General features: G+C 46.6%; 1 protein-coding gene across 1 annotated transcript in view; it reads left to right on the top strand.

Moving 5' to 3' along the window:
• Positions 1-27,678, top strand: part of LOC144247222 (uncharacterized) — a 109,394-nt gene that overhangs the window by 71,621 nt on the left and 10,095 nt on the right. Inside the window, exon 8 of the mRNA XM_085593382.1 lies at positions 4,968-5,031. Coding sequence (XP_085449508.1) covers positions 4,968-5,031 — 64 coding nt within the window. The remainder of the gene's footprint in view (positions 1-4,967; positions 5,032-27,678) is intronic.

Below are 27,678 nucleotides of genomic sequence, written 5' to 3'. Positions count from 1 at the left end.
TGACTTTCGCTGCTGGACATCCATGTCAATGAAAATTTATTCTTAATGAGGTTCCACTGGAGCTCTGTTCTTTGATAAAGGTATTTTAAATGTCTTAGGTAGGGTTCTCTATGAAGAGAAAGGATATTTGAGATGTTTAGTTCTTCCATATTTTCTTATATTTGTCACAGAAGGTGCCAGAGAGCTGGCAGTTTGGTACCAGGAGTCTGATCCAGCCTGAACTCTTAGAAAAATCTGTAACTACAGTAGGATTTTTTTTTATTGAGGGCCCCTGATTGGAACACTCAGGCTACTTCAGATTAGCCCTTGGTTCTAATGCAAATACACAGAGAAATTGCAAGGAATATATAAACCTTTTTCCTCTCTGCTTAAGGATTTCTAAACATACAAGACCGTGCCTTAATTGCTTACAAATTATTGGGTTACCACAAATGCTTGGACTGGAAGTGTCAGGAGATGCTGGTGGCTTTTTTTTTTTTTTTAATGATAACAAAGTGCCTGTCCACAGCCACACCCTCTCCATAAAGAGACATAACACTTGGAAAACTCTTAAATTTCTACTTGTGACAGAGACTCTGGGTTATGCTGCTGTATCGGCATGTATCTTAACAGTGTCATTCTCTCAGAAATAGCTTTATATTGCTGGTCTCTAAAACCCCAAGGTAATCCTACTCTGCAGCCAGCACTAAGGGATACAGAAATCCATCAGGATTTCAATCCAGGGCATACCTGGGAAACATGAGCATGATGCAGTGTTCCTTGTGCCTGGCTTGTTCCTTGTACAGCCACACTGAACTCTGTTAAAAAATACTCTCCATCATTACCAGCAGCTTTCCTCTACTCTTCTCATGTGCCCCCTCCATTGCTGTCTGTGTTTATAGCTCAAAATGCAGCCAAGGGCCAGAATTGTTGCAGAAATACAATGTGTTCATGCATTGCTTTGGATGAGAGATGGTAGAGTGCTGCCACTATTTTTCTATGTATTGAGAACTTTTCAGCAAGCTCTGTCTGGTCGCTGTGGTGAGGTCAAAGCATTGGCAAGAACAAACTCAAAGGATGTCTTGCACCATTTCTCAATGTCTGTGGTTGGTTGTCTTTTAAAGTGTCAGCTCTTCCTGCAGAATGGAAACAAGGTTTTGTCTAGGAAGCATCCAAATGCCTTTTCTTTTTGGCCCATGAGAAACCTTTTGAAATCTTCCAGATGAAAAACAGAAAACTCCCCAGGCATGAGTATGGGTATTTGTTGGTGCTTCACAACTGCTGAGGGCTAAAAAGTACAAGGAAGTCCAGGGATCTGTGCTGGTAGGGTGCAATGGTAGATGAAGATGCAGCAGTGTCTTGCTTTCAGCCCTCTCCTGCTGCCCTCCAAAAGAAACTCAATGGCAAATTTTTCATCCAAGCCACAAATGAGAAAATGCAGTGGTTCATGTTTCCTGTACTTTACAGTAAGTTTACTGTAGTTGATCAGGTTAATTCATCTTGGCCCTGCTTCTTAGAATGCTCCCTGGTATATATTCTCAGAGGAAAAGCCACCTGTTTTTCCAATCTGCTGCAATATCTACATTTAAAAGAGGGGAATATTGTATGGAGTCCTGCTCCTGTTCTGAATGGCCTCCCTGTATTGGGATGACAATTTTGCCACATCCCAGTCAGTCTTTTATAGGTGCAGAAACTACAAGAAAGTCCCTGGAGTGGCTATTTGGTGAGGACTCTTCTACCATTAGGGCTGCATTATAGGGCACTTCTGACTGCTTTTGTCAGCAGTCAGACTGATCTCCACTGAAAGCTGAGCAAGGGAAATTCCCAGGCCAGCTGGGTTGAAGGAGCTTTTTGTACCTGCAAGGCTGAGGGAAGCAGTGGATGAACTGGATCTGAGTTTGTGCCTTAAAGATTTCCCCACATAATAAAATCTTTCAGGTCTACTTTAATACATCCCTTACTTGGTTCTTTTGAAGGGCAGCAAGAGCAAGTAACTTTGGGTGTCTCTTGCAGCATCTCTAGGACATCTGGAGCTCCTTATCTCCGTGAAAGTAGGAGGTTGTTGGCTTAACAACCTGTGCATGTGACATGGCAACCACACTGGCCTGTGGCACTGCTGGGTTCTCCTATGAGCCACAGGAATGAAGAGCTCTGTGGCATGCAGGGCACTGGAGTCCAGTTGGTTGTGTCAGCAGCCCATCTCAAATAACAACAAGAACAGATGACATTCCCTTGGAAACTCCTTTACAAGGAAATACTTTGGATTCCAGATGTTTGGGATTTTCTGCATAGTTGTAAAGTTAAAATGTTCCTGTAGGACTTGGTCAGCAATTATCCATGCGAGGTTTTTTTGCTTTCAAACTGTACTCAATTTTTTGTGAATGTTGGTTGCTGTCCACACTACAGCCTGGAAGTCCTTGCTGGTGACAGGAGAAACTGAACTTGCAATGATTCAATCTCACAATGTGCTGGTAGCAGTTTAAATGATTTGTGTACTCCCATTAAACAAGTGACAGAGCCAGTATTTCTCTTCCCCTACCTTCCATTTAAATCATAGCTTATTGCAGTGAAAAACTTAGTTGTTTTGTCCCTGAGAAGGCTGGGGAAAAAGGTTTGTGTTTCTGCTTGCTTAATTGGGAAAAGGGATTTTATGTGGCTGCCTGCACTTGCTGCCCTTATTACACGAATTATTCCTCTACAGATTTGAGAGCATCCTCTGAGCAGTGAGTCATAAGACACAGCAGACTTCCCTGGAGAGGCAGATGCAGACAGCCTTATCCAGAGCATCAGCTGTGCCTTTCTTCTCTTTTCACAGACAAAGCAAAGGCCCACAGGGGCATCCTGCCTCTCTGCAAGCAGAGACCTTTGTCTTCTAAGATCAGCTACCTAAAGACATATCTGGTTTTCAATCTATTTGGATGAGATTTTATTTCTTTCTGCAGTCCCTGCCCATTTCTGCCTCAAAACCATCACTGTAACCCCACTGCATGATTTAAAATTTTTACTGTCCCTTTCAGGAGATAAGTATCTGTCTTCTCTTCCTGTCTAAAGTACCAACACTCAGCTTCTCCATGTGGTTGTTTTGGTAGGTGCTGTGAGTTTGGCCTAGTGGTCTTTTAGAGGTGCACAGTCTGAGGGCTGGAGAAATTTGAGCAGGGTGAGGAGTCAGATATCCTTTCTCTTGGTTTAGCACATTTGCCAGTGTGCAGCAGCCAGAAATGGTTTCTCCCTGCCCTCAGACCCAGAGCATCAGCACAAACATCTCAGTAAATCCCATTCCATTCCTTGCACAGCATTTCAAAAGTGTCCTTAATGCCATGGGAAATTGGCCCTGCATGTGTCCAGAAGGGGATGGATCTGGCTGGATCACACATTCAGCCCCTGGCTTTGTTCATTTGCACCAGCTTCTGCACACATTGATGGGCTTGAAAAGCTCCCCAGTTCCCACTCCCCCAGTGCCCTTCTCTTGTGCTGGGCAGACAGGAGGATCAGGAGAGACTGGTTCCTTTGAGGGGGAGAGCTGGAGTGCAAAATGAGCAGCCCACAGCCCCCGACTGGCAGTACTTCATTCAGGAACACTTCTCTCTCCACAGGGGCTGGTCTGCTCTCTTTATCCATCCTCTGACATGATCCTATATCCAGGCACTTAAGAAGAAGAAAAAAGCAGCAAAACTGAAAGCTGCTATTTTTAAACTCTGCCCTTGGCTCTTTGCAGCACTCTGCTTTCCTCCCTGTGATTCAGTGTTCCTTTGAAAACTAGGCACCAGGGCCCTGTGGTTTCCTGGTACTTGGAACATAAAATCTCCTAATTCTTCTCTCACAGCAAGCTTCAGAGGCCAGGGAGTGATTGATATTTTCTATCGCATCATTAATAGTCACGGCACAGTAGTTTCCTAATCTGTTTTTGCACTGCTTCTTATTTTGAATAATTTGTCTTTCAAATTCCCTCAGCCCTCCATGTCACACAAAGCGACTGCTGTTTGCTCCCCTCCTGCCTTTTAACTGCTGGGTTGAGATCTTCAGGAGTTGGGAAGTTGTGGGTTTTGCCTCAAGGGGCTTCTCCATGTTTGTTTTAATAAGTGTGGCAAATAATCCCGAGGGTATGTCCCAGAGTGATCAAAATCCTTGGGAAAAGAGAGTTCATCCCAATTCCTGAGAGTCTCTGTTCACCTCCATCACTGTGCACAGTGAGAAAGTTTGTGCCATAATCCATTTTCCCAGCTTCATGGCCAACCTTGGATCTCCGCTTCTTCAAACTGGACCTGTTTTGGAGTCCTCTGTGACAAAGGCAGCCCACCCATCCCACAGTGGTCAACAGGATTCCTCTGTTTGGCCATCAGCATGGATAATCTGTAGTGTCTGAGCTGCTTTTCTGTACTTCTTACATACCTCCACCAATCAATTCTAGTCCAGGGAATTCCAAGTTTAAAACCTGGATATTAGACCTACTTCTGTGGTGAATAAGGTGCTCAGGGCATGGGAACTAAGCAAATCCCTGGCAGAGAAAGGAAAATCTGGGATATCTCCTGCTGACCGTGCCCATCCCCACCACATCTTCAGGGATAAAGCTATACTGGATAAAGGCAGAAAATGCAGTGGGACCCATTTGCAAGGGGCTTGGGCATCCACAGAGGAGATGGGGGAAAACAGGATGGGAGCCAGTTGAGAGCCAGCTCCTCCCTCCCACACAGCCTTGTAAACACCTGGAAGCTTTACCTGTACATGAGCTGCTGGCCCAGATTAAACAATGCTCTGTGCAGCTGGGGCTCTCTGGCATGACTGCAGTAATCCTGAACTCTCTGTAAACTGCTTTTTCATTCAACCCAACTTGGAAAAAGGCAGACAGGCTGTAGTCTAAACACCCCAAGAGTCTGTATGTGCTTTGTTCCAGCACACTCTGCTCTCCTGTGATTTAAAACAATGTGTCTTTGTGCTTATCTTCTGGGCTTGGCAAGGCAGGATTTACCTCTGAGTTTTTGTCTCAACAGGAGAAATTGCTGTCTAACAGATCCTTTGTGGACTTCCGACCAAAACCATCCAGTGCAACATATGGTAAGTCATTCAATGTTTTATAAACTCAGACCCTCAACTACAGCCATTTATGGTGAAAACTGGCATATCAATATTTTCTTTTTGGTTACAAGGGTAGTGAATTCTGGCTTATAGTTTTTACGACATCTCAGTTTGGGTTTCTCCAGCCCTTCCTTAGATTATAATGCCTTTGACTTTACATTTGTTCCTTCTGGTGCCTGCCACAGCAGCTTAGCACTGTGGTGTGTCAGCAGAGGAAGAATTTCAGCCACATTCCCCTTGCTCCAAAACACACAGGCCCTTATGACTCCTGTTAAAGGGGAAGGCTTGTGCCCTGATGTCACACGTGGCAACAGCGTGTGAGGACGTGGCTTTGGATGATCTCTTACTGCACTGATGTAGCTATTCTTAGTCATGTCCTCCTCTGATGCAAAAAGAGATGAGACAGTGGATAAATGAGTGTGGCTTGTGGGGTGGCTTTGTTTAAGTTCTCTTGGTCTAGCCATCAACACTTGAGTGATGCCTGCAGTGGAGAACAGTTGGGATTTATTGCACCTCAGCATGTGGAGGGATACACTGTACAGTGGTGGAGAGAAACTGTGCTGGCAACCTCTGGGCTAGTGCAGAGAGCAGGACTGGGTCTGCTACACCAGCACATTTCTATCACTGCAGCTCTGCAGCTTTCAGCTTATGATGTTGCTCTGTGCTCAGTGTTTGTAGGGCACTTGTGTGCCCTAATTCCAGCACAGGGTTAGGAGGTTAAACTTTTTCTGTAGTTGTTTGATTCATATGAATTTCTTCTGTGTATCTGCTTCTGGTATTCAAAAGTGGTTGTCATGCATTGCAGGGATCACCTGGAAATTAGGTTGACCATCTAGCAGCATTGAAAATATTTCCTCAATTCCTTTTTTTTTTTTTTCTGATGTGTCACCATTTCAGCTCTGTAGCTACCCTGCTCTTGGATTAACCAAGCTGAGATGGTCAGAACTCTTCTCAGAGTTGGAAAAAGGGGGTGTTCTGGCATGGAGCTGCTGTTAAGCTGTGGCCTTCATGTTTCCTGTTGGATTCACTGTTTTGCACTTGGGGTAAACCCCTCCCCTCTTAACTGGCAGACTTCTGCATTTCCAAGTTCTGCCTAGTAGCAGAATTGGACTGAGCAAAAGACCACAGGAAGGACAATGCTGAAATAAGTATTTATTAACTCTGTTACCAGATGCAGAATGGTAGGCAGCAAATCCAGCCAAGACACATCTAACCAAATTTAACTGAAGGTCGTGAATCAACAGAGGTTTTCTGACAACATGCCCAAGAGATGTGCTCTTGCCTGACCATATCCTATCTCAAATGCACATGTTGCCTTACTGAACTCAGCATTTTTCTCTTCCCATCACCCCTGTTAAATTCAGTGAGGTGCTAAGAAGCCAAGAGTTTATGGTTTCAAGGAGAATGAGGAGTTTTTAAAGTTTCAACTTGGGAAAGTCTGACTCTTGAGAGACCAAGCTTTTCAGCAAGTATTTTGCACCTGAAATTTTGTGTTTTGCAATACCTGAGGATGGTTGTGCCAAGTCACCTTGGACATGCAGCAGTGAGGTCTTTGATCCAAAGTCTCCTGGAAGTGCGTGGCAGTTTGCCCAAGAACAGGGATGGGCAGTTTCTCTCTCTTTCAATTTCAAAAGCTAGCAAAACTAACATGACAAGTTAAAGAGCATGTCCCATCCCACTGCTCTGTGTGCATGCTTATCCTTAATGATGTGCTTTTAAGGATCTTGGATAGGAACCAAAAGGAGAGCTTTGAAAACAGCTCATACAGAATAATTGTATTTAACCTATGCTGTCAGTTCACACCGTATCATCTTCAAGAATAATAAATAAGCAGTCAGCATTCTTACAGTAACCTCTCACTATTCAGTACCAGGAGGTGAGGGGACATGTGCCTCCCCAGACATCAGGTGGGCCCTGGGGGTGGTGGGAGTGCTTCCTTTGGGTTTTACACTTGACGGTAGCAGTGGGGGGATGAAGTTAAAATGCAATCATTCTGAGTCAAACAGTAAGGCCTAGGAAAACAGATGTGGGATGTGTGCCATGAGCCAAGATCAACTTCACAAAACTCAAAAGATTACTTCTACAAAAACTGGAGGGGGGGTGGAATTATCCAGTCAGGGCTGTGATGGATGGGGGCAAGAAAATAGTTCGGGAAAGTGAAACAACAGAATCTGCAACACAAAAATGTTAACTTCATGGTGTTGTTGCTTTGTCATAGGTAGGAAATTCTGATATGAAGGGTATTTAGTATCTTCCTCTGACATGAAATGGGGGAACAGAGGCTTTTATTTCTCTGAACTGTTTCTGCACTATCTCAAGAGTGCAGAACTGCCTTCCTCTTTAAAATCCTGAGCATATAGGGCTAATCAAAGTACAACATTTTGAGACCACTAAGCTCATCCTAAGTACTGCAAACCAGCTGGACACTAGATTGTATTTACCTGCTCTTCTGGCCTGCCTTCTGCATCCAGGTTGTCTCTTATGGTGCTGCTGTGCATCAAGTGTCTCACTGGACTGGGTCTTACAGCTTTGTGCAAGAGTGGCCGTGGAGACAAAGCACTTCCCAACTCAGCTGTGAGCACAATTCTGGCTGCTGCATCTTGTCCAGGGTGAAAGAAGGAGAGTTCCCTGTGCATCTCTAAGCCCTGTGCTCCTGGGGCTCCAGGCAAGAGGCTCAGAATGAGTTTTGTTTGCTGTCTGGGAGCTCTTACCCTGCAGCCTAGAAATCCTTTGGACTTAACTGCAGGCTGTAAAACAGGCTGGGGAGACACTGGCTTCTAGCTGTTTGTCTCCAGAGGTAAACCACTGTTCATACAGTCCTAGCCTCTAGCTCTTAGGATGAAATTCCCTTTCCATGCTAGAAAAGCAGCAGCTCCAGCCTACAGAAAGCTCATTTTCCATGGTTGTGCTGTGGGCTTGTTTTCCTCCACAGTAGCACTGGTGTCTGGCTGGAAACCATGGCAGATGAGGCTCTCAGTAAAACTCCTCATCCCTCACCAGAAGACAAAAGAGCTGCATCTCTAATGGACAGGCTCATATCTCCCTCTGAGGAGAACCATTACAAAAATATTTCCCAGATATTTGGCTGGGCATTTCACAAAACTATCCAGTTTCATGATGCTGATTTTCTCATTGTCTAGACAGTTGCAAATCCAGACAGCATTATCAGTGTGAACCTACTGCACACATGCAGGCACACAAAAGCCCATTTTTCTGCCCGTGGCTTTTACAGGTATGTTCTTGCTCATGGTGGTCACCTTCTGAATTGCTCCAAAGTGCCTGGACAAATCCCATAGGGATCCCATTGCTTCTGCAAGGCTGGAACTTGGTTCAGTCAACACTGAACTGTGTGGATGCTCTGAAGGTTGAACTGGAGAGAGGACCTGGCCCCTCACTGGCTACCTTCTCCTGCAAGGAAAACAAACTGTGCTCAGGGTTGGACAGTGCTGTGAGCCAAGCCTGGACATCCTCCTTGGGACAATCTCTTGCCACAGTGGAGTTCCAAGGATGAAAGTGTTCTTTCTGTGGCTTGCATGCTGGAAGTGCTCATGGAAAGATATTCTGGGGCTGTAGGCATGTAGATGAGGCCCTGCCAGTCTTCTGACAACAAAAAAGGTCTGTGGGCATTTGTTCCCTCTGTCTGGCTTCAAATATTAAGACCTGGATGGAGGAACAGCACACTTTTGCTCTGCACAGCAGGGGTGCCAGCCCACATTTTAAGACAGGCTACAGCACCTTCCCCAGACTTTGGCATGATCAGTACCTGTATTTATAGCTCCTCTGTAATGCCAACACAAAAAAAAACCACAGTAGGAGCAGGAGCTGTATTTACAAGTAACTTCTGAATGAAGGTGCTTAGCCAGCAGCAGCATTTCCTATTGTTTCTCTTCTCTAACTTGCTAAATTCTTCACCTTCTTCTCAGGGTCTCTTTCCATATGTGCATGGTTTTCCTGGCCCACTGAAGTGGGGTTAGCCCCTGGCTGCTGGGCTGTACCTGGCTCTGTCCACACTTCTGAGGAAGGTCCACTTGAAATACAAAGGGCTTGACTGCAGCACCCTTCCACCTTTTTTGGAGGGTACAGGGACTCACCCTGTGTTTGTGGAATGTGAATCTTGCCAAGCAGCTCTTGACTGTGTGTGGGTTTACCAGCGTGACTGAGGCACCAATATTGTTCTACTAATGAGAGTCCAGGATGTGTAGTGTCTGAACAGCAGTGACCTTCTTCTTTCCCTAGTGAGGGCTCCACCCAGGCTGGGTGATTTGTTTCCAGGAGCCACTACTGGCTCCTAAAGGTGAACAAAAGGGAAGAAACTAAATATTGTGAAAAATAACGACAGTGTGGTTGTTTCATCTTCTGATTCAGAGGTATCTGTTACCAGAGCCTGGGAGGTGCAGGCAGAGAGAACCCAGTGGGATCTGAGCAGTGCTGAGATAATGTTCCAGACAGCCAGTCCATGCTGGAGTGGAGGAGGAAGAGGGCAGTTCTAGGTCAAAATCTGTGAGGTTTCGCAGTGAAAGTGTTGGGAAGGGGGGGCTGGAAAAGTTCTTTCTTCCTCCAGGATGGCTGTGGTCTGTTCCCCAGCTGAACTCTCACTCTTTGTCTGCTCTAATCCACATCTTCCCTCTGCCAGCTGGGTTTGTTTTGCAAATTCAGATCAGATCTCCTTAGTTTGTCCTGTGTGTCTTGCTCAGTTTTCACAACTCCAAGTTTCCACCAGATACACTTTAGAGCAAAGCATCCTACTTGCTCCTTTGTGACTGAAAAGGGAAAGTATTGTGGCTCTAATAATAGCAGAAATCTTCTAGTCTAAAGTATTTTGCAGAAGGCTGGTTACATCAGCAACTTTACTACTGCATCTCTCATTGTGACATTTGACTTATTGAAAACTGAAAGATTCAGCCCCATGCAAATTTTATGTCCATGGAACACACCCAGCTCTAGGACAGTAGCCCCATTTGCCAGAACAATATAGCATGAACAGAGAGGGTGTTTCTGAATCTCTGTACCAGAGCAAAACCCAAGAACTTGGTTAGATTTTTAGATTTGAAATGGCCTTTTGTGAAATGCATGTAATTGGTTATTTTGTGCCCTTCTGACAGAAGTTAGGAGAGCAGACATCTACTTAAACTTTCTTGGAGCAGGTCTGCAGATGAGTCGCTGACAGATTTTACTTGAAACCACACTAACATCACTCTTATCAGGTCCTGAGATTTGAGGGGTTGTCCTGCTCCGCCACAGCCCTCTGGCACACTCTAGAGTAAGTCCCTGGCTTCAGTGGAGTGAGAGGGAGTTACTTACCCCACACTGATTGCTTTGGAAGGATGTGAACTCAAAAAGTGTTTGAGTAACAGGTGCCAAACAAAGGTCATCAGAAAGACAGGTCCAAAGGCAAAGCTTTTTTAACAGGTGGGCACATCCACTGTTGAAAGAGACTGTAGTAACCGTTTCTAAGGTTATGATATCCCCGAGGAAAGCCCCTTTTGGCAGCAGCCTGACCTTATGTTTCCCATCAATTGTAGCTTTGTTTCTTCTGAAGCCCCATGCTACAAATGAGCAAACAACTGGCTGAGACAAGATGTATGGAAAATATTGCCTGTGCTAGAGAGGTAATGGCAAATCCCATGCCAGGAGGAATAATGAAAAGGAGATCATTGATAGAACTGAGCTAGTCTCGATAGGTTTTCCACCAGGCATGTGGGAGCACCTATAAAGGAGGCATTGTCTGCACTGTCACTGAAGGGAAACAGGAGAAATGAGCTGGAGCAGGTGAGGGAAGGGTGGGTGTGCCTGGTGATCAGAATTGATCAGTATCAGCAGGATGGGAAGGAGTGGGTAAGCTGTGAATGCGGAGGATCAAAAGGTGTCCATCAGGCTGGTGTTCATTAGCCAGACCCCTGCTCTCAATCCTTGGTGATAGGCTGGGACTTGAACTGCAGGTGTGAGTCCAGTGGCTTAAGTGCATCTTGCCCAGAGCCCCCATGCATGGATGCACATTTTGCATCTGGAAATGGTGCAGGTTTATCAATGTGCAGGATCTGTGCTGTGGTGGTAGAGCCTGGGCACATGGAGATTTTAATGTTGCTGCACAGACTGAACATTTCTAACAGGAATGCAGAGTTGGGCTTGTGTGTGAGTGCTGTTGCAAATGTCACTCCTGCAAGTGATATAATGCAGAAGAGATTCCTTGAGGGTAGAGTATTGCACTCCCACCCCAGGATCTTCCTGTGACACTGTTCTACTGGGCAAGAAGCAGGGCAGCTTCAATGAATATGGGTATTGTTTTTCTCTTGGGACTTCACAAAAACCTCTTCTGAAACCCCGATTATAATCTCAGCCAGATTAAAAGGGATGGGGAAAGGTACATCTCACCAATAAGGTTCTGAACATTTGCAGGCAGGAGCACCTCTTCTCCAGCTTCTCTCCCTTTGCTTCCTTGGCTGCAGATAACAAGTGCTTCGGTCCCAGTTTTCCTGATTCTTGGAAACCTCAGGCACACAGCAGCCTGCTCTTCCAACATGCTGTAGAAAAAAATTAAAGGTGTGTGGGAGGGAGGAGGAGAAAAACTATTTCCTGCAGTGAAACTCGATCCTTTTCAACTTAAAAATAGGAGGAAAACAAATTCCTGTGGGACCTTCTATAAAAGGGTTTGACAGTTGCCTACTCTCAGCCCCACCTCCCAGAGCTCCCCGTTTGTCTGATGCCTTGGAAAGAGCCCTCCTGGGCACAAGCACAGATCTGTGACTGCAGCCCTGCTGCTGGGGGAAGCAGCTCTGCTCCACGGTGGGGGTCAGCTGCAGGGGAGTGTAATGCACTGTGACAGGTAGCAAAGCCCAGGATTAAGTGTTCTTTGTGTGGACCTGCCATGCAAACAGCTTTTCCTGGGCCTCTTTTTCTTGCTGTAAATTTTGTCCAGACCACTATAAAGGTGCAAGGAATTGCTGAGCATATTTTCAGGCTGTGTCAAGCCAGGAGCCCCCAGGATGGATCACACAAACAGCAGACAAGCCCCTATCTGTGCTTGCATCCCATCATGGTGGCTCTGAGCTGTAAGCCTGTGTGCATGGCACCTGGAGGAGAGGGAGCTCTGGGCACAACTTATCCAGGCTTGAGTGCCTGGTCAGACTCCAGCACCTCGTAGCCAGAGCCATGTCCCTGCTCATCCCTGCTGCTGGATGTCTGCTCTCCTCTCCCTCCCCACCCATCCTCACTCCTTTCTGTATCACCACCTGATTCCAGGGCTGCGTGGCAGTGCCATGGACCCCAGCTCAGCAGCCTGTCCCCCCACCCCCTGTGCTCTCCCCTGTCAGTCCTGCTCCTTTTGCTTCACTTTATCAGTATTGCTCTCCTCTCCCTTCTACATCCTCCCTCCTTCAGCATTCTGCATTGGCAGGGTAGGGCTGAAGCAAGCTCCAGAGGCAAGTTTTCTGGAAGCTCCTGTTCCTCTCTAGGGAAGAGAAAATTAAGCTTTAGGAGGCAGAAAATATAGCCAGAAAGTCTCAGCATCATTGGCAATGGCAGCCCCACCAAGAATGCTGCTGCAGTTCTCCTGCCCCAGGGTTGCTGTTGGACCTGACATGGTCTGGCCCCATGACAGGCATTGATCAGAGCTGTGCCATCCTCTGCTTCATCATCTGCCCATGCTGCTATCCTGAGTCACTTCAGCTCTTGGCTCCAGTCCCTGCTGAAGGAGGGAAGGCTCCCTACAGGAGTGATTCACCATGCCTTGCCAGCCACCTTTCATCTGCTTCCAGCCACATCACCTCAGGGCTGGAGCCCTGGAGCAGAACAGCTCCAGTGCTTTCCCATGGCCTCACTGCAGAGCTGCTCTTCTCCTCCCTGACCTCCTTTAGACCTCCCAGGTTTGTGCTGTTAATGCATTCCTGTGATTCCTCCCTCCTGAGTCAGTAACAAACCAGTTCTGGTGCAGGTCTTGGGGCTGTGCTCCCCAGGGAGGTGCAGAGCCTGGCTGGAGCAGGACCGTGCCTCTCTGAGCTCAGAACCACCCTCAGTCCTCCTGTGAGCTTGGAGATCCCTGTGCTCGGGAGCCCATGAGCTGTTAAAGCCATCCCACTGGAGCCAATTAACGTGACTAGGTACTTTCCAAAAAGCCAAAGGGTTTTAGGCTATGGGCTTAGGCCAGTTTGTGCTCTGGATAACCACATTATGCCTCACTGTGCCTCAAATCAGCCGTGAGCTAATGCAGGGTACTCTGTGTCCAGCAGCACAGGCACTTAGCACAGCTCAGCTGACCAGCAGTAATTCATTAAGGCTCTCTAGCTCAGTCACTGCAATCATCTCTCCAGCCTTAACAAAGCCAAATATATTCCCACTGTGATGTCACAAGAGTACAAAATTCTTTTTTTTTTTTAAATGTCTATCATTGCTCATCCCTCATAAATCTGCAGCTCTTTGTCATCTATCCAGACCAGCAACCTCTCCTTCCAAAGGCTGTTTCCCAGAGTTGTACCTCCTCAAGGAAAACGGGTGGTTTCGATGAGTGCAAACCTCTTTCTCATACAGACATGAGACCAAATTACTTGGCCTATGATTGCTCAATAATCAATTACCCTTCAGCTGAAGCAACCTCAGCATTGTGTACATGCTTACAACTTGCCCAGCTCCTTCTCTGAGCTTGCACAATGTGTTTGTCTTCGTAAGAGTCTGATGCTTGCTGAGCTAATCCAAACCAGCCAAGGCTCTGGAGCCTGTTTGGACAGTCACTCCTGGACAGTTTGATGTGTCACTTCTACTGCGGCTTCTTCCTCCCTCTGCATCCAAAAAGTCAATTTTCCTCTTGCAGATACTTTAACTGTAACCACCAGGCTTTGCCCTGGCATGAGCACAGTCCCTTTAACCAGCTCTTTATCACCCTGAGAAACAACTTTTTCTGTAGCACCTAGACACCTACACCCCTAGCATCAGCTTGGTGTACCAGTTGAACTCACCAACCAGTGGTTTTCAAATTAGCTTTAATTAAACACACATAAATTTATCTGTAGAATGCCCTATATGTGCATGTGGCACAATAAACCCTGAAGAAGGGAAACAGTCCTTTTGATAGAGGAAGCAAGCATGCCTCAAGGTGGGCTGTGATCCAACTGCATGGAAGGCTTTGTACAGAAATGTGTTGTGTTTGCTGATTTTTTCCTTTTCTTTCTAGCTGGTGTGGAAGAAAAGAAAGGATAGTTTCCAACAGGGAGGATAAAACAGTACAAATTAAATCCATTCTCTGGCCAGTGTAACAATTGTAATTTCCTGCTATTCCTTGGAAGCTGTACAACCCAAAAGGGAGATATTTCAAGACCGGTGTGTCAGGGGTAGAAGCACATGCATCTGGTTATTTTTAATGGCAGCTTTGTCCCTAATTTTCAGTGCTGGCCTTGATGAGATGCCAGCTCTGTTTCATTAACCTTTTGTCAGTATGGTAAAGAATAAAAGGTGGCTCCCAACTTTAGCACCTGAGATAAAGCTCCTTTTTCCAAAAAGCCATTAGAGGTCCTCAGCTAAACCAGGCAGAGTTTTGGGTATAGAATGGAAAGAAAAAGGAAAAAAAAAAAAACTCTGCAAAGGTTTGTTTAACAGAGCCTGTTCAAGTCTCATATCTGCAGTCTTCATTACTGTCTGAAATGTATGTTAGAACCTAGTTGCAATCAAGGTAACCATTTTCCTTTACAAGCCAAGAAAAATACTGGGTTTATTTTCAGACCATTAGCAGTAGTCTCTCAGAACAGCTCTCGTTTCCTTGCTTCATCTGGGCTGCTTAAAAGCAAAAGAAAAGGCACTATTTCAAAACCATGGCAGCTAGGAGCTGCACATGGGTTAGACCCCAACAAACAAAATCTTCACTGTGGCTTGGAAGTGTTTTCTCAGGGTCCAAGACTTAATCCAACACCACAGCCAAAGGATTAGTGCTCTGGTGGTAGGGCTGGGCAAGAGACAGGATTTTTGTTCTGTGAGAAATAATGCAGTGGGTTGGGGGTGGGAAGAGGGAGGGAACACAAAGTCAGATTTGTTCCAAAGCTCCAGTTTGTTGGGATGTCAGCACAATGCAGCTCCAGCCCTGTCCTCCCTCCATCTCCTGCTCTGTAGGTATGACCAGTTCCTGCAGCCACAGTCCCTGCCATGGATGCTGCCTCCCCCCTCAGCTTTTTATGGAAACAATCCATTGCTGTGAGCTCTGCTTGAGAGAGAGTCTGGACAATGCCTGCAGGCCAGCTGGTGGCTGTGAGTTAGGGGAAGGCTCTGGTTGAGCTGTGGCTGTTGCACAGTTCAGCCCCAGCTTCCAAGTGGTGAAAGACAGAGCTGTTTGCTCTCTGAGCTGCAGCCTCAGGAGGTTTGGGTTTAGCTTATCATGTGAGATCAGGATCACTGCTCCTCAAATGTCAGCAGTGAGCTGTGGAGCAGGAATAGGAGGAACCCTCACCCAAAATTCAGGCAATGCTAGTAAATGTCAGGTATTTGCACAGGAGTCTTGGGGCTGCTGAGAGGGGGACCTCTTCTGAAAGCATCTATTCTCTGCCAGGTTCCTGTCATCTTGTACCACAGATCCTGAGGGCTCCTGACAAGGAATGGCTCACCCAAGACAGCGCTGGGCTGGCCAAGGGGCTGCCACAGCATGACATGACTGGGAGCACTGGTTTACACTGGGGCTGATAGCAGCAGAGCAGCAGGGACAGGCCAAAAACACATCCCAGGGTCTCTGAAGGCAGCAGCTCTGGGGAGCACCACCACCTTACTGCTGTGGGATGGCTCCTTCATCTGAGGGGAGTTTGTCCATCATCATATAGAGTTTGTTCTATATGAGCACAGCACAGGAAAGGAGGAGCAGTAAGTGAGGGCAGAGATCCCCAAAGCTTGAGCTGGCCAGGGTGAGCAGGGGCACAGGCTTGGCACAGCCCTGAGGCAGCTGTGCTGTGTGAAATAGAGCTCTGCCAGGAGTCTCAGTGCTGAGTGGCTGCTCATCAGAGCAGGAATCCAGATGGCCAAGAGAAAGGGCTTCTCTTTTCAGGCAGGGATTGTGACTCTGCCTTTGCAGGGGACGGAGCCGTGTTTGCTCTGGGCACTTCCAGCACATACAGAGCGTTCCAGACAGCACATTCCCCTTGGCACAGTGCTCTGGTTTGGTACCTCCCAGGCTGTGACACTGCAGCCCATGTGCCTGCCAGGCCACCAGCTCCAAGTCATCCCAGGAACGAGCACAGCAGTGAGCTGAGGGCTGCTCTCACAGCCAGGCAGAGGCCTTGTTAGAAATAAGCCAAGGAAACAATCCAAAACAGGGCAAAGTAAATTACATTTAGACTAGAGGTGCTGGTAATGCTGCTTCTCTAAGCAGTGGTACAATCCTAGCTCCAGCTTCTGGCATGTTTCATGTCTAAACACTCCCACTTTCACTGCAAAAAGCAGTGAGGCTCGACTGCATGCAGATGTCAGGATAGATTGAAAGGAATGGCTTCCATTTAGATGTAGTCACCTCCAGATGGGGCACTGGGCTGCCCACTGCTTTGCACAGAAATAAATAACCAGCCTGGTGTCTGCGATGCCAGGTGTGGGATGGAGCCTGGAAAACTCTTGGAGTCCTACCTGCTTGTACCATAGCTCAGTGCATCCATTTCTTGTGATCTGTCCTGTCACACAGAAATGGAGACAAGAGCAGAGATGGACACTGAACCATTAGAAAATCCACCAAGTAAAAGCTGTTGGCTGCAAACCTGCTTACTTGCAAACCAGAACATTTCTTTAAATGTTTAGCGCATTTAAAGGCAATGCCAGCACGCAAACGCCGAGCACTACAGGCCTGTAATTTGCCTTTCCCATCTCTGGGTTACTGGAGTTGAGTGAACATTCTCTAAGTTTCATTATGGTCTCCAGCTGCAAGCCAGGTTCTCCAGGACATCCGCTGCAGGCAGGGATTTGGACAAAGAGAAAAAGAGAGAAGGTCTTGTGCACAGAGCCTGGGATGGGTCTTGATTTGAGGTTTGAGTGAACCTGGGCCATTTGGGTGGGACCAACTGAAGTTAAGAGGCTCTGTGTGCTTTGGATTCAGATCTTGGCAGAGCTAAACTCCAGCCTTGATGAGCATGTCTTGCTCCAGGCCCTTCCTGAAGTGACACGGAGCAGTCCAGGGAAGGGATGAGTGCTGAGAGCTCCTGGACACAGGCAGTGAGGGAAAGTCATGGTTTTCTTCCAAGCTCTCCTTTCCTTGTGCTTCTGCCCTGGTTGCAGATCTCAGTGCAGGTGGTCATTATTCTCAGTCCTCACAGAGATATGAGGTTTCTTCCTTGCCCTTATTGTAAACCAGGACAGTAAACTTGGAATCTGTCTGGGTTGGAATATAGTCACAACACAACCTTGGTGTTCCCTTGAAGCAAAATCCCAAAGCTGCAGCAACAGGATTTCATCTCAACATGGTGTGTTAAGGCAGACTTAACAGTAAATGTGGGTTTATACACACCATGGCAAGAGCCCACCAGAGCATTCTTCAGGGCTGAAATGTCCAGCTGCAGAAAGCATCCATGTAACAAGGGATGCACATGTGAAGATGTGCACATCTTTTTTTGGCTTTGGATAGACAGGAGGAATGTTTTTCTCATACACTGAGAATAACAAAGAGGATTAATCTCTGGGAAAAAAAAAAAATGGGGCACTGTGTTGAAGTGGGTTTTCATCAGTTTTGTGCTATTGTGTGTGTATCTCGGGTTTACTAATGATTCAAATGAAAAGTAATCAGGAAAAGTGCTTGGAGAAGGAGATTTTCCTGTATTTATTTTGGATGCATGTCCAGTGGAAAAATATCTTCCCAAGCATTTTGCTTGGCGATGTGGCCTGTTTCATTTGGAGAACAATTGATGGTGATGATGAGTGGTGTTAGATGCGATCGCTGTTCGACAGCTTTTTGACTTGCCTGCAAGTCAAAACAGTAAATTCCATGGGACTGCACGTGTGTGCTGAGGAGAGGGTGGGGAGGCAGAGGCCTTGGACACCCTGCTAGGTGTGTTCACTCCTGTCTGTGCCAAACTCCTCACCAGGCACCGCCGGCTCGATAGCGCATCCCGTGTTTGCAGCAGCTCCTGCTCATCCCGAGGGGTTTGTTTTCTCTGCAGTTTGATGGGACACCACTGATCCCATCAAACCTCTGGGGTTCATTTTCTCTGCAGTTTGATGGGACACCACTGATCCCATCAAACCACTGGGGTTCATTTTCTCTGCAGTTTGGTGGGACACCACTGATCCCATCAAACCACTGGGGTTCATTTTCTCTGCAGTTTGGTGGGACACCACTGGACTAACAATGCCCTGGGTGTACTGCAGGGAGAGGTTTTATCTCTCAGCAGAGAGCCTGCCCATGGCTCTGTGCAAGGTGCACTCCATGCCTACAGGAGCACACTGCTCCTGCTGGCTTTCTGTTTTGTGGGGTATGTTCTCAGTTGCTGCTGTCCTGGCTTTGTATTCACACCTTCCCAGCTGTAGCCCTGCCCATCCCTCCTCTCCTCCAGGTCCAGAGAGGATGAAGAGACTGACACACACAAAAACCATCACACCCTGAGCTGGCAGCTCAGCAGAGGGGTCACACAGAAGGTTAAATCAGTGAATGCCATTTGTCAGGTTTCATTTCTGAAAAAGGAACAGCAGCCTGCCACGTTCATTCCTCCTTTTGCCAAGGACGTTTCAGAGCAATGGCCTCTGGTCTCGGTGGCACAAGGGATAAACCCAAAGTAACTCTGCTGAAAATCTCCAGAATTGCTCCCAGAGTAACTGAGAGCAGAGCAGGGGCCCTGAGAGTTTCCTGAGCTTCACAGCCATAGCCCCAAGGCAAATAAAATGAGATTAACCAATTACAATTAAAATGAGAGAGAACTGCTTTTGACAGTAATTTTGAATTTCCCCTAAAACCACTTCCAGCTGTGACCTGTGACTCGCACAGCATTTGCCTGAGCTCTGCCCCTGGTTGTTTGTTACAACTGGTGCTTTCAAGGACACTCAGTCCTGCCTAGGCAAAAAAAAAAAAAAAAAAAAAAAAAAAAGTGAAAAATGGAAGAGGAACTAACACAGGGCATCCCTGCAGCGAGACCCAGACACAAGAGCACTTCTGGCAAGCAAATCACAGCAGCCAGGCATCCTCCAGGGAATTAAGCAGGGTAGTGCTTGCATCAAATTCCTGCAGCCCCACACGGATGTGTTGCTGTCATGCAGCTGTGAATCCCACCCTGGAATATCCTAATTCCTACTGGTGTAGGAGCAGATCTCTGAGCTCACAAAGAAGCTGGTTGTGCACAGCCTTGCCCTTGCAGAAGAGAGCAAGGCTGTGTCTATTAGATAGAAATTATTATCATTATTCTTATCCAGAGCTTCCAGAAGATTTGTTTTGGAGCAGTGCCACACAACCAGCTCTCACCTTTGGTGCATCCAGTCCTTTCAGACCATGTAATATCCTGAAAGGAGGAGGTGGTTTTGAGTCATTCTTTGGCCTGTGCTACCATCCTCTAGCAGAATTTCTCCAGGTCCTGTTCAAAAAACAGCCCTGGAGGAGATTTTGGAGGAATAACATAACTGAGTGTGGGTTTTCACCCAGATATTATCAGCAGCTGCCCCTTCCCATGAGGAGACTGGAGATTCCCTTCTGAGAGGATCAGTTCTCTCCTGCGAATCATTTCCAAACAACCAGCAGCACTCACAAGATTCAAGGCTCATCCTTTTGGGGAAGGATGCTTTGCCTTTAATTAGAGATCAGGTGTTGCAAAAAGAGCTGTTGGGGTGTTTGTCAGGAGATGCCTGCAGATTTCTGCCTGGGCTGGTGAGTGAGGAGCCTCCACTGCCAGCACCATCCCTGTGGCCATGAGCCTTGTGCATGCTGCATTCCTCCCTTCCAGCATTTCCATATCCTGCCTGGGAGGAAGCTGGGACTTGCAGGGCAGGGATCTTGAACTCTCTCCATCATGCAATGTGCAGCAGGATTGGTTTCCATGCTGCAGGGAGACAGGGCTGCAAGAGCAGCCACTTGGGCCAGTGATTTGGAGTGTAAAATTTTATATAAAGTTGCTATTTTTACTCTTCAGGCACAGAAGGTGAGAGGAAGAGTAGACAGAGATAAAGGTGCATCCTCTTAAGGCTGCATTACCTGAGTCAGAGTCTATATTAGATTATTTATACTGATCTGCCAGTTTTGAAAGCCCTCCAGGTGCTGTGGCACTCTCCTGTTGAGGTCAGGACCACAGTCACCTTTCCCTACAATTTCCTGTGTCATTAGTGCCTTTTAGGAAACTATTTATTCTTTAGAGATGAGGTTGAAAAGCAATTTTGGAAACAAAAATGCTGTTTGTTACTCCCACACTAGTTATTTAATTTGAAATTAATCAACTGCTATTCAGTGCTGTTACACCTGGGTGACTTTCAAAACACTTTTGTGTAAGCAACTGTCTGCCCACACTGGGGTATTCTTGTCTCTGCAAACACCATGATTTGTTTTGTAAAGTACCTGAGTTTATATCTGAAATGCTGCAGTCTCTTCTTAAAAGCTTCCCATGATGGACATTTCCCATTTCCCTAGGCAGCCCATCCTAGAGTTTTCTCTTTAGTTGGCTTTACCTACAGTACTGTCTAAAACTTCCTGGCAATAAATTAGGCTGATTTCTTCTTGCCCTTCCCAAAGTCCTGGGGAACAGTTCCCATCCCTTTTGCAAATATTGGAAGATCATTATCGTGTTCCACTCATTCTTCTCTCTTCTAGACTAAACAAATTCCCTTCCTTCCACCTTTTTTTGCAGGTCATGTTTTCAAAACCTCTTTATCATTCATTTTATTCTCTTTGCACACACTCCAGTCTATTGTCTTCCTGAATGTATACTGCCCCAAACTGGGGATGGAGTCTCCCACTACAGGGAAAATCTCTTCTAAACCATTATCAGCTTCATAATATCCTGTTTGGAATAAGAGCCTGTGCAGCCAGCATGCCCAAAAAATTATTTACTTTTTCAGTTATGTCTTCTTTGGTGATATTCAGGACAAGTCATGGGTGCCATTAGATGTGCTCTTTGTTTTCAATTTAAACTCCCTTCATGAGTCTCAGTAGCCGCCTCTTTGCCTGAGTTCTTCCATTTGTGGAAAAAAATGAAAGGAAGGAGAAAAAGATATCCTTGATATACTAAACAGCCCCATACTCGCCTCATAAGATCTTACAGCCCTCAAAATATTTGCTTAATCTCCCAGTATCTTGGCAGGGCACATAGGTATTAGCGCTCCCAGGTGTTCTTATCCACTGATCTCAAAATATTCTCCTTCTTGTTTTAAACATGGGGAGAGTGAAGTGTTTGGAAGCTCAGTTTTCATAAGCAACAAAGATCCCCCTCTCCACTTAAAGTCAGTGGAAATTGTGGTTGCAAGCCAGCAGGGGAACTGGGCTTTAAGTGCCAGGCTGGGGTCCCCTCAAAGGTTAATGCCACAGGCAGGAGTTGGAGCCCAGCTTTCCTGAGCCTGTCTGCTGAGCAGAGCCAGGCTGCCTCCCCCTCAGCTCTGTGAACACACCTTGCATGGTCCAACCTGTCCAAAAACCCCAGGAAAACCTCCTGGGTTCTGCCAGGGATCATGGTGCCCTGGAGAAGAGTTGGGCTCATCATGACTCCCCCTGCTCCCCAGCTAGAAATCTTTTGTTTGCATGTTGCACAGCTGAAAAGCCTGTTAAAGAAAGCAAACAGCACCTGTGCCAAGCTCTTTGGTTCTCCAGCAGTATAAGATATTAATAGTTTCCAGCTCTGTATTTTGCCTCCTGCCTTGCCAGAGCTCACCTGCTCTCTGTGACTCGGGATGCTGCTCACTGAACAAAAGGCTGGTTTGTAAAAGACAAATCTGGGGGAATTTTTTAAATTCCAAAAATAGACAAGGGAGGAAAATGTGCCAGCAAGATGGATTTCATTTCATTTCCCAAATCCCTCTGGTCTCCAGAGTTCATTCTTCGCTCTTAATGTTTCATGCTATGGCTTATTTTAGGCTCCTTAGTGGAAAGTTTAAAACATTTACTTAAAGGCAAAGCTTCAGCTGGCATAAACTGTCACAGCTCCCTTGGCTTCAGTTGCCTTCAACAGAGACACTGCCCTTTAGCATTTAAATTGCTCATTAGAGAATGGAAAACTGAGTTGCTTGAAATCATCTGCAAATACTAAGGAGAAAGAAATAGAGAGGAAGGGGCCACAGAATGGATTTCAGCTGAGAAAGGGTCTTTCCACATGCACAGGTGCAAACGCAGAGCACTCCTGGCACTCACTGCTCTTCAAGTCTTTCCTCAGGTCCCCCAAATTCCACCCATGCTGGCCTGAGTTCCTGTGATCCCACAGGGAGGGCTAGAACAGCACTGTCACAGGTGTCATTCAGTTTGTGCTTTTACAGGGAACATCTGCAAGCTCTTCCTTTTGTTCAGCATATTCTAAAGGAAAAAGAAGAACAAAAGAAAGAAAAATCAGTGAAGGTGCAATATGTTTTTCTTTTGCTGTCAAGTTTAACAAACAGCAGCCCTCTGAGCCTGCCTCATTTTATGAGGTTGTGTTTCTGCACTGGGCCCTTTCTTGTGTGTCCTGACTTAAATGGAACCAACCTCCCAGATTCTCTGGGAAATCTCATCAGCAGGACTGTTCCTGATCGACACCAGCCTAAGACCAGGGGAGACTGCCAAAGCCCCAAAGATGGGAGCAGTTATTTTGGCAGCACCCTGGCTGGATTTGTGTTTGTGGGAATGCCTACACTTCCCTTTGCTTTTGCAATGGCACCAGCGTGTTGATGAACTGCAGTGCTGCTATTTATCCCTTAATTACTCCCATGACTCACATTAAAGTAACAATTTTCCATAGAAACAAACACAGGCAGAGCTGACACCGCTCAAACTGCTTTTATTCTGGAACACACTCTGTACTTTGGGTTTTGAGGGTGGCAATTTTGGAACCTGCTCCATATTCTTGGGTTTTGATGGAGTTAAGGAGAATGAGAGTCACTGGGCACTCACTTGCTCTGGCATGGTGGGGAAGGGTTGGATTACAGCCCACGTGGGGCTGAGGACCACTCAGCATGGTGTGATTTTGGGGGAGATGGATGAGAAGCACAGCTCAGGACAGGATGTTTCTGTCCTCAGTGGTTCCTGGGTGTTCTTAGGACTCATTCACCTGCCAGTGTTCTTGGCAGGACGCTCCTCTGCTTAATTGCTCATGGGTGTTTCAGCCTGGGCTGCTGCTCTGTGTTTTTACTTGTCTTGAGAGGCTCAATCAGGCAGAGCAGCAGGAGTGCCTTCCCTGGATCTTATCTGGGAATATTCGTCCTGTTCTCTGCATCCTTTCAATTACAGGTGTCACAGCTGGGTGTGCTCATCCTTGGCTGAGTCAGTTATTTAAAATGACTAATGAAATAATTAGCTGGCAGATCTCAACTGCATCCTTTGGGCCAACCTGGCATCAGTTCTTGTGTAGGGTCGTCATGGGCTTCAGATTTTGTGCCTGACCTTCATAAAGCATTGTGCACACAGGAGGTGTCAATTGGGATCTTTTCCTTTTCCAAACCTGCCTGCCTTGGCACGAGAATTGTCAAATATCACCCTATTTTTGGTCATCTGTGAAACCAAGAGAAACCGGGCAGAGCCAAAGCTGTTTGTCTCATTTCTCCATTTGCAGCTGCCATTATTTATAGCAATTAGATGTCCCTGGTGAGGGTGTTCCAGTGCTTCCCCATCTGCAGGCATAGAAGAGTGAAAACATCCCTACTGGAGGTTGTTGCCAAGCCTCCCTGTAGCCAAAAAAGAGGGAAAATGGCCCCAGACTATCTCCTCCAAGGCAGGGAATTGTAATGTCCAGTGAGATGTGGATACTGGAGCACTCAGAGCCCTCAGCTAGGAAACTGGGCCCCTTTACAAAAACTGCTACACAGTCATATAAACACCCCATTCCTGCTCCAAAACACTCCTAGCATCATGGAAAAGGCTAGAGCAAGCAGGTGGATGGAGAGAGGAGGGATGTGGGAGCACGGGGTGATGACAGCAGCAGCACCCAGGGCCAGGAGGTGGCCAGAGGGCATCTGCTTTGCTCTGGGCTTTGCTTTGTACCCTGGGGAAAGGAGGGAATGATGGAGCAGAGCCCTGGACAGCTGGAGTGGGCTGCCTCCAGGCAGGCAGCGTGCTGCTTTTGCCACTGTGTGTTTTGAGAGATTGTGTGAGTTGATGTAGAGTCTGTTAGAGTTGGCTGTAACCTCCCCGTGCTTTGTCCATGCAGATAAAGTTGCATTCATTTCGTACTTCTCTGCTCCACACACACACACTCTAACTCTGAGCAGCGTGGTTTGAAAAAAAACAAAACAAAACAAAAATTTAAATGCAACTTTGGCTGTGCAGCCTTCCCAGGAAATGCCTACAGAAACTGCCTGTGCAGGAAACAGCTACAAAGGGAAGGAGGGAGGCAAAGCCCAGCAGACCTGGATTCTCAGACCATGTGCAGCTTCTTCCTCTCCAGCTCCTCAGGGCTCTTGGCTGTCTCTTCATGTTGCTTCCAAGGCCCCACACATTACAAATGTCTTTCATGAGGGCTTGTCAGCCTCCCACCATGCCCTACTCCCATCAAGTCTCTTCTCCTCTGAAGGAGAAACTTGGAAGGGCTCAGTAGCCACGACTGAAGCCAGATTTTCAAACAGGGCCAGCACTCCATAAACCACTGGGCTTTTCTGAAGGTCTGGCTCTGAGGAAAGCCTTTATTTCCTTTTTATTTTTTTTTCCTACTCTAGGACTGAATCAGTAATATAAACATTAGGCTGAATAGGCTGAATATCTCCTCCCTAGAGAGCTTCTCTCTTTTTCTGCCTCCTTTGTCTCTGCCAAGGTGCTGATAACCAACATGTGCCATGTGGAAGGGTATCCATGGGCTGATAGAGCCCTGTTCCATGGGCATTTTCAACCCAAAAAAGCTGGGAAGGAGAGAGTGGGAAAGCCTTGACTTGTCTCACATGTTTGCCAGCAACAGGTTCTGCTTCCAGTGAGTACTTGAAAATATTTACCTTTTTTTTGAAGCGAGAAGGCAGAAAGAGGATTCCCTTACTCCTTCTCCTGCTTTAAAAGAAGGTTCAATTTGAGATGTGAAGCACAAATCAGTGCACCTTCACACCTGCACTGTTTAGCTTGAACAGCCAGGCTGCAGCTTCCTGGCTGTGCCAAACACTCTCGTCCTCCCAGGATGCAGAAACATCAACTGAGTAGCATCTGCTTAAGTTTTCTTTTGCCTAGAAGTTGGCATGGGGTGACACCAGCTAGTGGCTCATGTTTTCGCAGGTAGGGGCTCCAGATTTGTTCCAGAAAGAGAGTTTAATTACCCCTAACTTCTCCAGAGCCCAGCAGCTTCAAAGACATGTCCCCCACACTCTATCATAACAACATTTAGAAAGCAGTTTGAATTTCTTCCAGCTGGCCTCATGTTACAGAGATCCCTATCAGCACCCAGGAGGAAAGAATTAGCAAGAAAAACAAGCGTCTCTTTAAACTTCACAAAGAAAATGAAAATGCAAAGAAAAAGCCCACGGTAGAAAACATAGATGTAGCCCTGTGACGTCCAAACAATGTGCTCTTTTCCTAGGGTTGTCTGAGGTAGAAAGGATCCTAATGCTTGACTTTTCTTGTGTCAGCTGCAGCCTTTGAACACCAATGGCAGGGTTGTCAAAGCCAGATGTATTTGCACAGGTACTTGTCTGTGTGACCTCCCAGCCACGGGGAACGAGCACCTAAAAGTGAATTTTAACCCAGGCAGGAGCGTGTGCCTGGGGATGCAGAGTCACCAGAGCCAGCCAGACAATAAACACAGAATAAACTTTCAAATGCATCTGCTTGGCTCTTCATGCCAAACTCCTTTCATGTCCCCCCACAAGGGACTTCTCATGGCTCTCTCTTCCCCAGAAAATCATCCCAGCTGCAGACTTTTCCCGTTTACCAGGAGATCAAGCAGCCAGGCTCAGGGTGAGCACTGGGAAAGCCTGGAACAGGCAGCTCCCCTAGTAGCAGGGAGCTTCCCCCACCCAAGGCACTGCCCAGACTCAGCCAGCCGGGTTTGCTGTGGTTTCTGCTGAGCTGCCTCCTCTTGCAGAGCTGTCCTGCACCCAGCCCAGTCCCTGCAGCCATCCTCAGCATCTCTCTGTTGGTCACAGGCTGGCGTGCTGACATGTGAGCAGCTCCTTTTAAAGAGCAGATACCCTCCCTTTCAAAGAGCAAAGTCCCTTGGGCAGCTGGGGAAAGCTGGCAGAGGACACAGACTGGATTTGGTTTTGCTTTGCACTCCCTGTGGTGCTTCACACGAAGGAGCCAGTGCCTTGAGATGGGGCTTGGGGACCAAGCTGGTGCCTTTGCATGTTAGAAACCATTTCCGTTAGAGAGCCTGACAAGCACTGTCTGTTTTGGTATTTGTGATCCCCACAGAGTTCTTTTTCTGCATTTCCCAATACTTTCTCTTCTTCCCTATTCATTCTGCAGATGGGCCCAGCCTCTTAGCTGGCTTTCTTCAAAGGAGGGCATTATGCTATGCCATCATTTATCTCACTGTTCTTTTCTCCAGCAAATTTCCATTATGATTGGGAGGAAAAAAAAAAGTCTGACAGCCATCACCTCTGCTCTTAGCTGGACTTTGGTTGGTTATTGAGCTATTGCTCATAGTTTAATTGTCTTCACTTGCTCTATCTAAGTAAAAAGATGGGTAAATCAATAGATATGGATAGATTAAAGGATGAAGGAGTGGGGAGCAATCTGGGGTGATTGCTGGCCCAAGTCAAGTTGGAAAGGGAGGGAAATTGCATTGAGCTGCACCAATTTACACCTTCCAAGATACTGACTTTCTGTGACCACGAAACATTTCTCACTACAGAACTCAGCTAAGTGTCTGCTGGGGTGCAGTTAAATGAAAATTCACAAGATGCAATTCAAGCAAAAGTTACAGATTGATGTCTCAGCTTCTGAGAGTCCAAAAAAGTGAACTTGAGCATATGTAACTTCAGAAACTAACCTAATCTTCCCCTCTTGCTGAGAAGATTCACATAGCAACAGTGAAAGGGGCTTTCTTCAATTTGCTTTATCCTGTGTGTATTTAAGATAACCCTTTTTTTTCCAGAATTTCATTTAGCTACTCATACTACAAACATAAGGACAGATGGTCACCAGATCAAACTTAATCAGCATTCTGTATGCTGGATTTTGAGCTTAGAAATTCATCTGGTTCTAGTAAAGCACAGTCTGAAACCTGCCTGATGTTTAACTCAACCACAGAATTGTATTAAATTTCTAAGCCTCCCCATCCTCACAGGAGATTGAGATGGGAACCATCAGGCAGTTTTTAAAAGGGGTTGATTAGTAGTTTAATTACCAGAGAGATCTGCTCTATTGCTAGTGTCTCGCTGGAGAAGAGCCTTTTTAAGGGGAGGCTGAAGCCCAGTCTTACCCCTTTGTGTCCTCTTGGAATTCATGACAGGACTAAATCCAGCCCTGGAGTCAGAGGATGCAGTTTTGTTTACATCCCCTTGCACCACACTGAATTCAAGGTCTAGACCTTGGCAGTGCACCCTCGGTTAAGGCAATTTGAATTATTTTCCCATGGCTTTTTCTCATTCCTCCTTTCATCAGGCTCTTCCCTT

The sequence above is a fragment of the Lonchura striata genome, chromosome 15 (assembly GCF_050655825.1).
Source record: "Lonchura striata isolate lonStrDom1 chromosome 15, ASM5065582v1, whole genome shotgun sequence".
Classification (NCBI taxonomy): Eukaryota; Metazoa; Chordata; class Aves; order Passeriformes; family Estrildidae; genus Lonchura; species Lonchura striata.
Note: the sequence above shows the minus strand (reverse complement) of the source record. Positions and strands in the feature narration are given on the sequence as shown.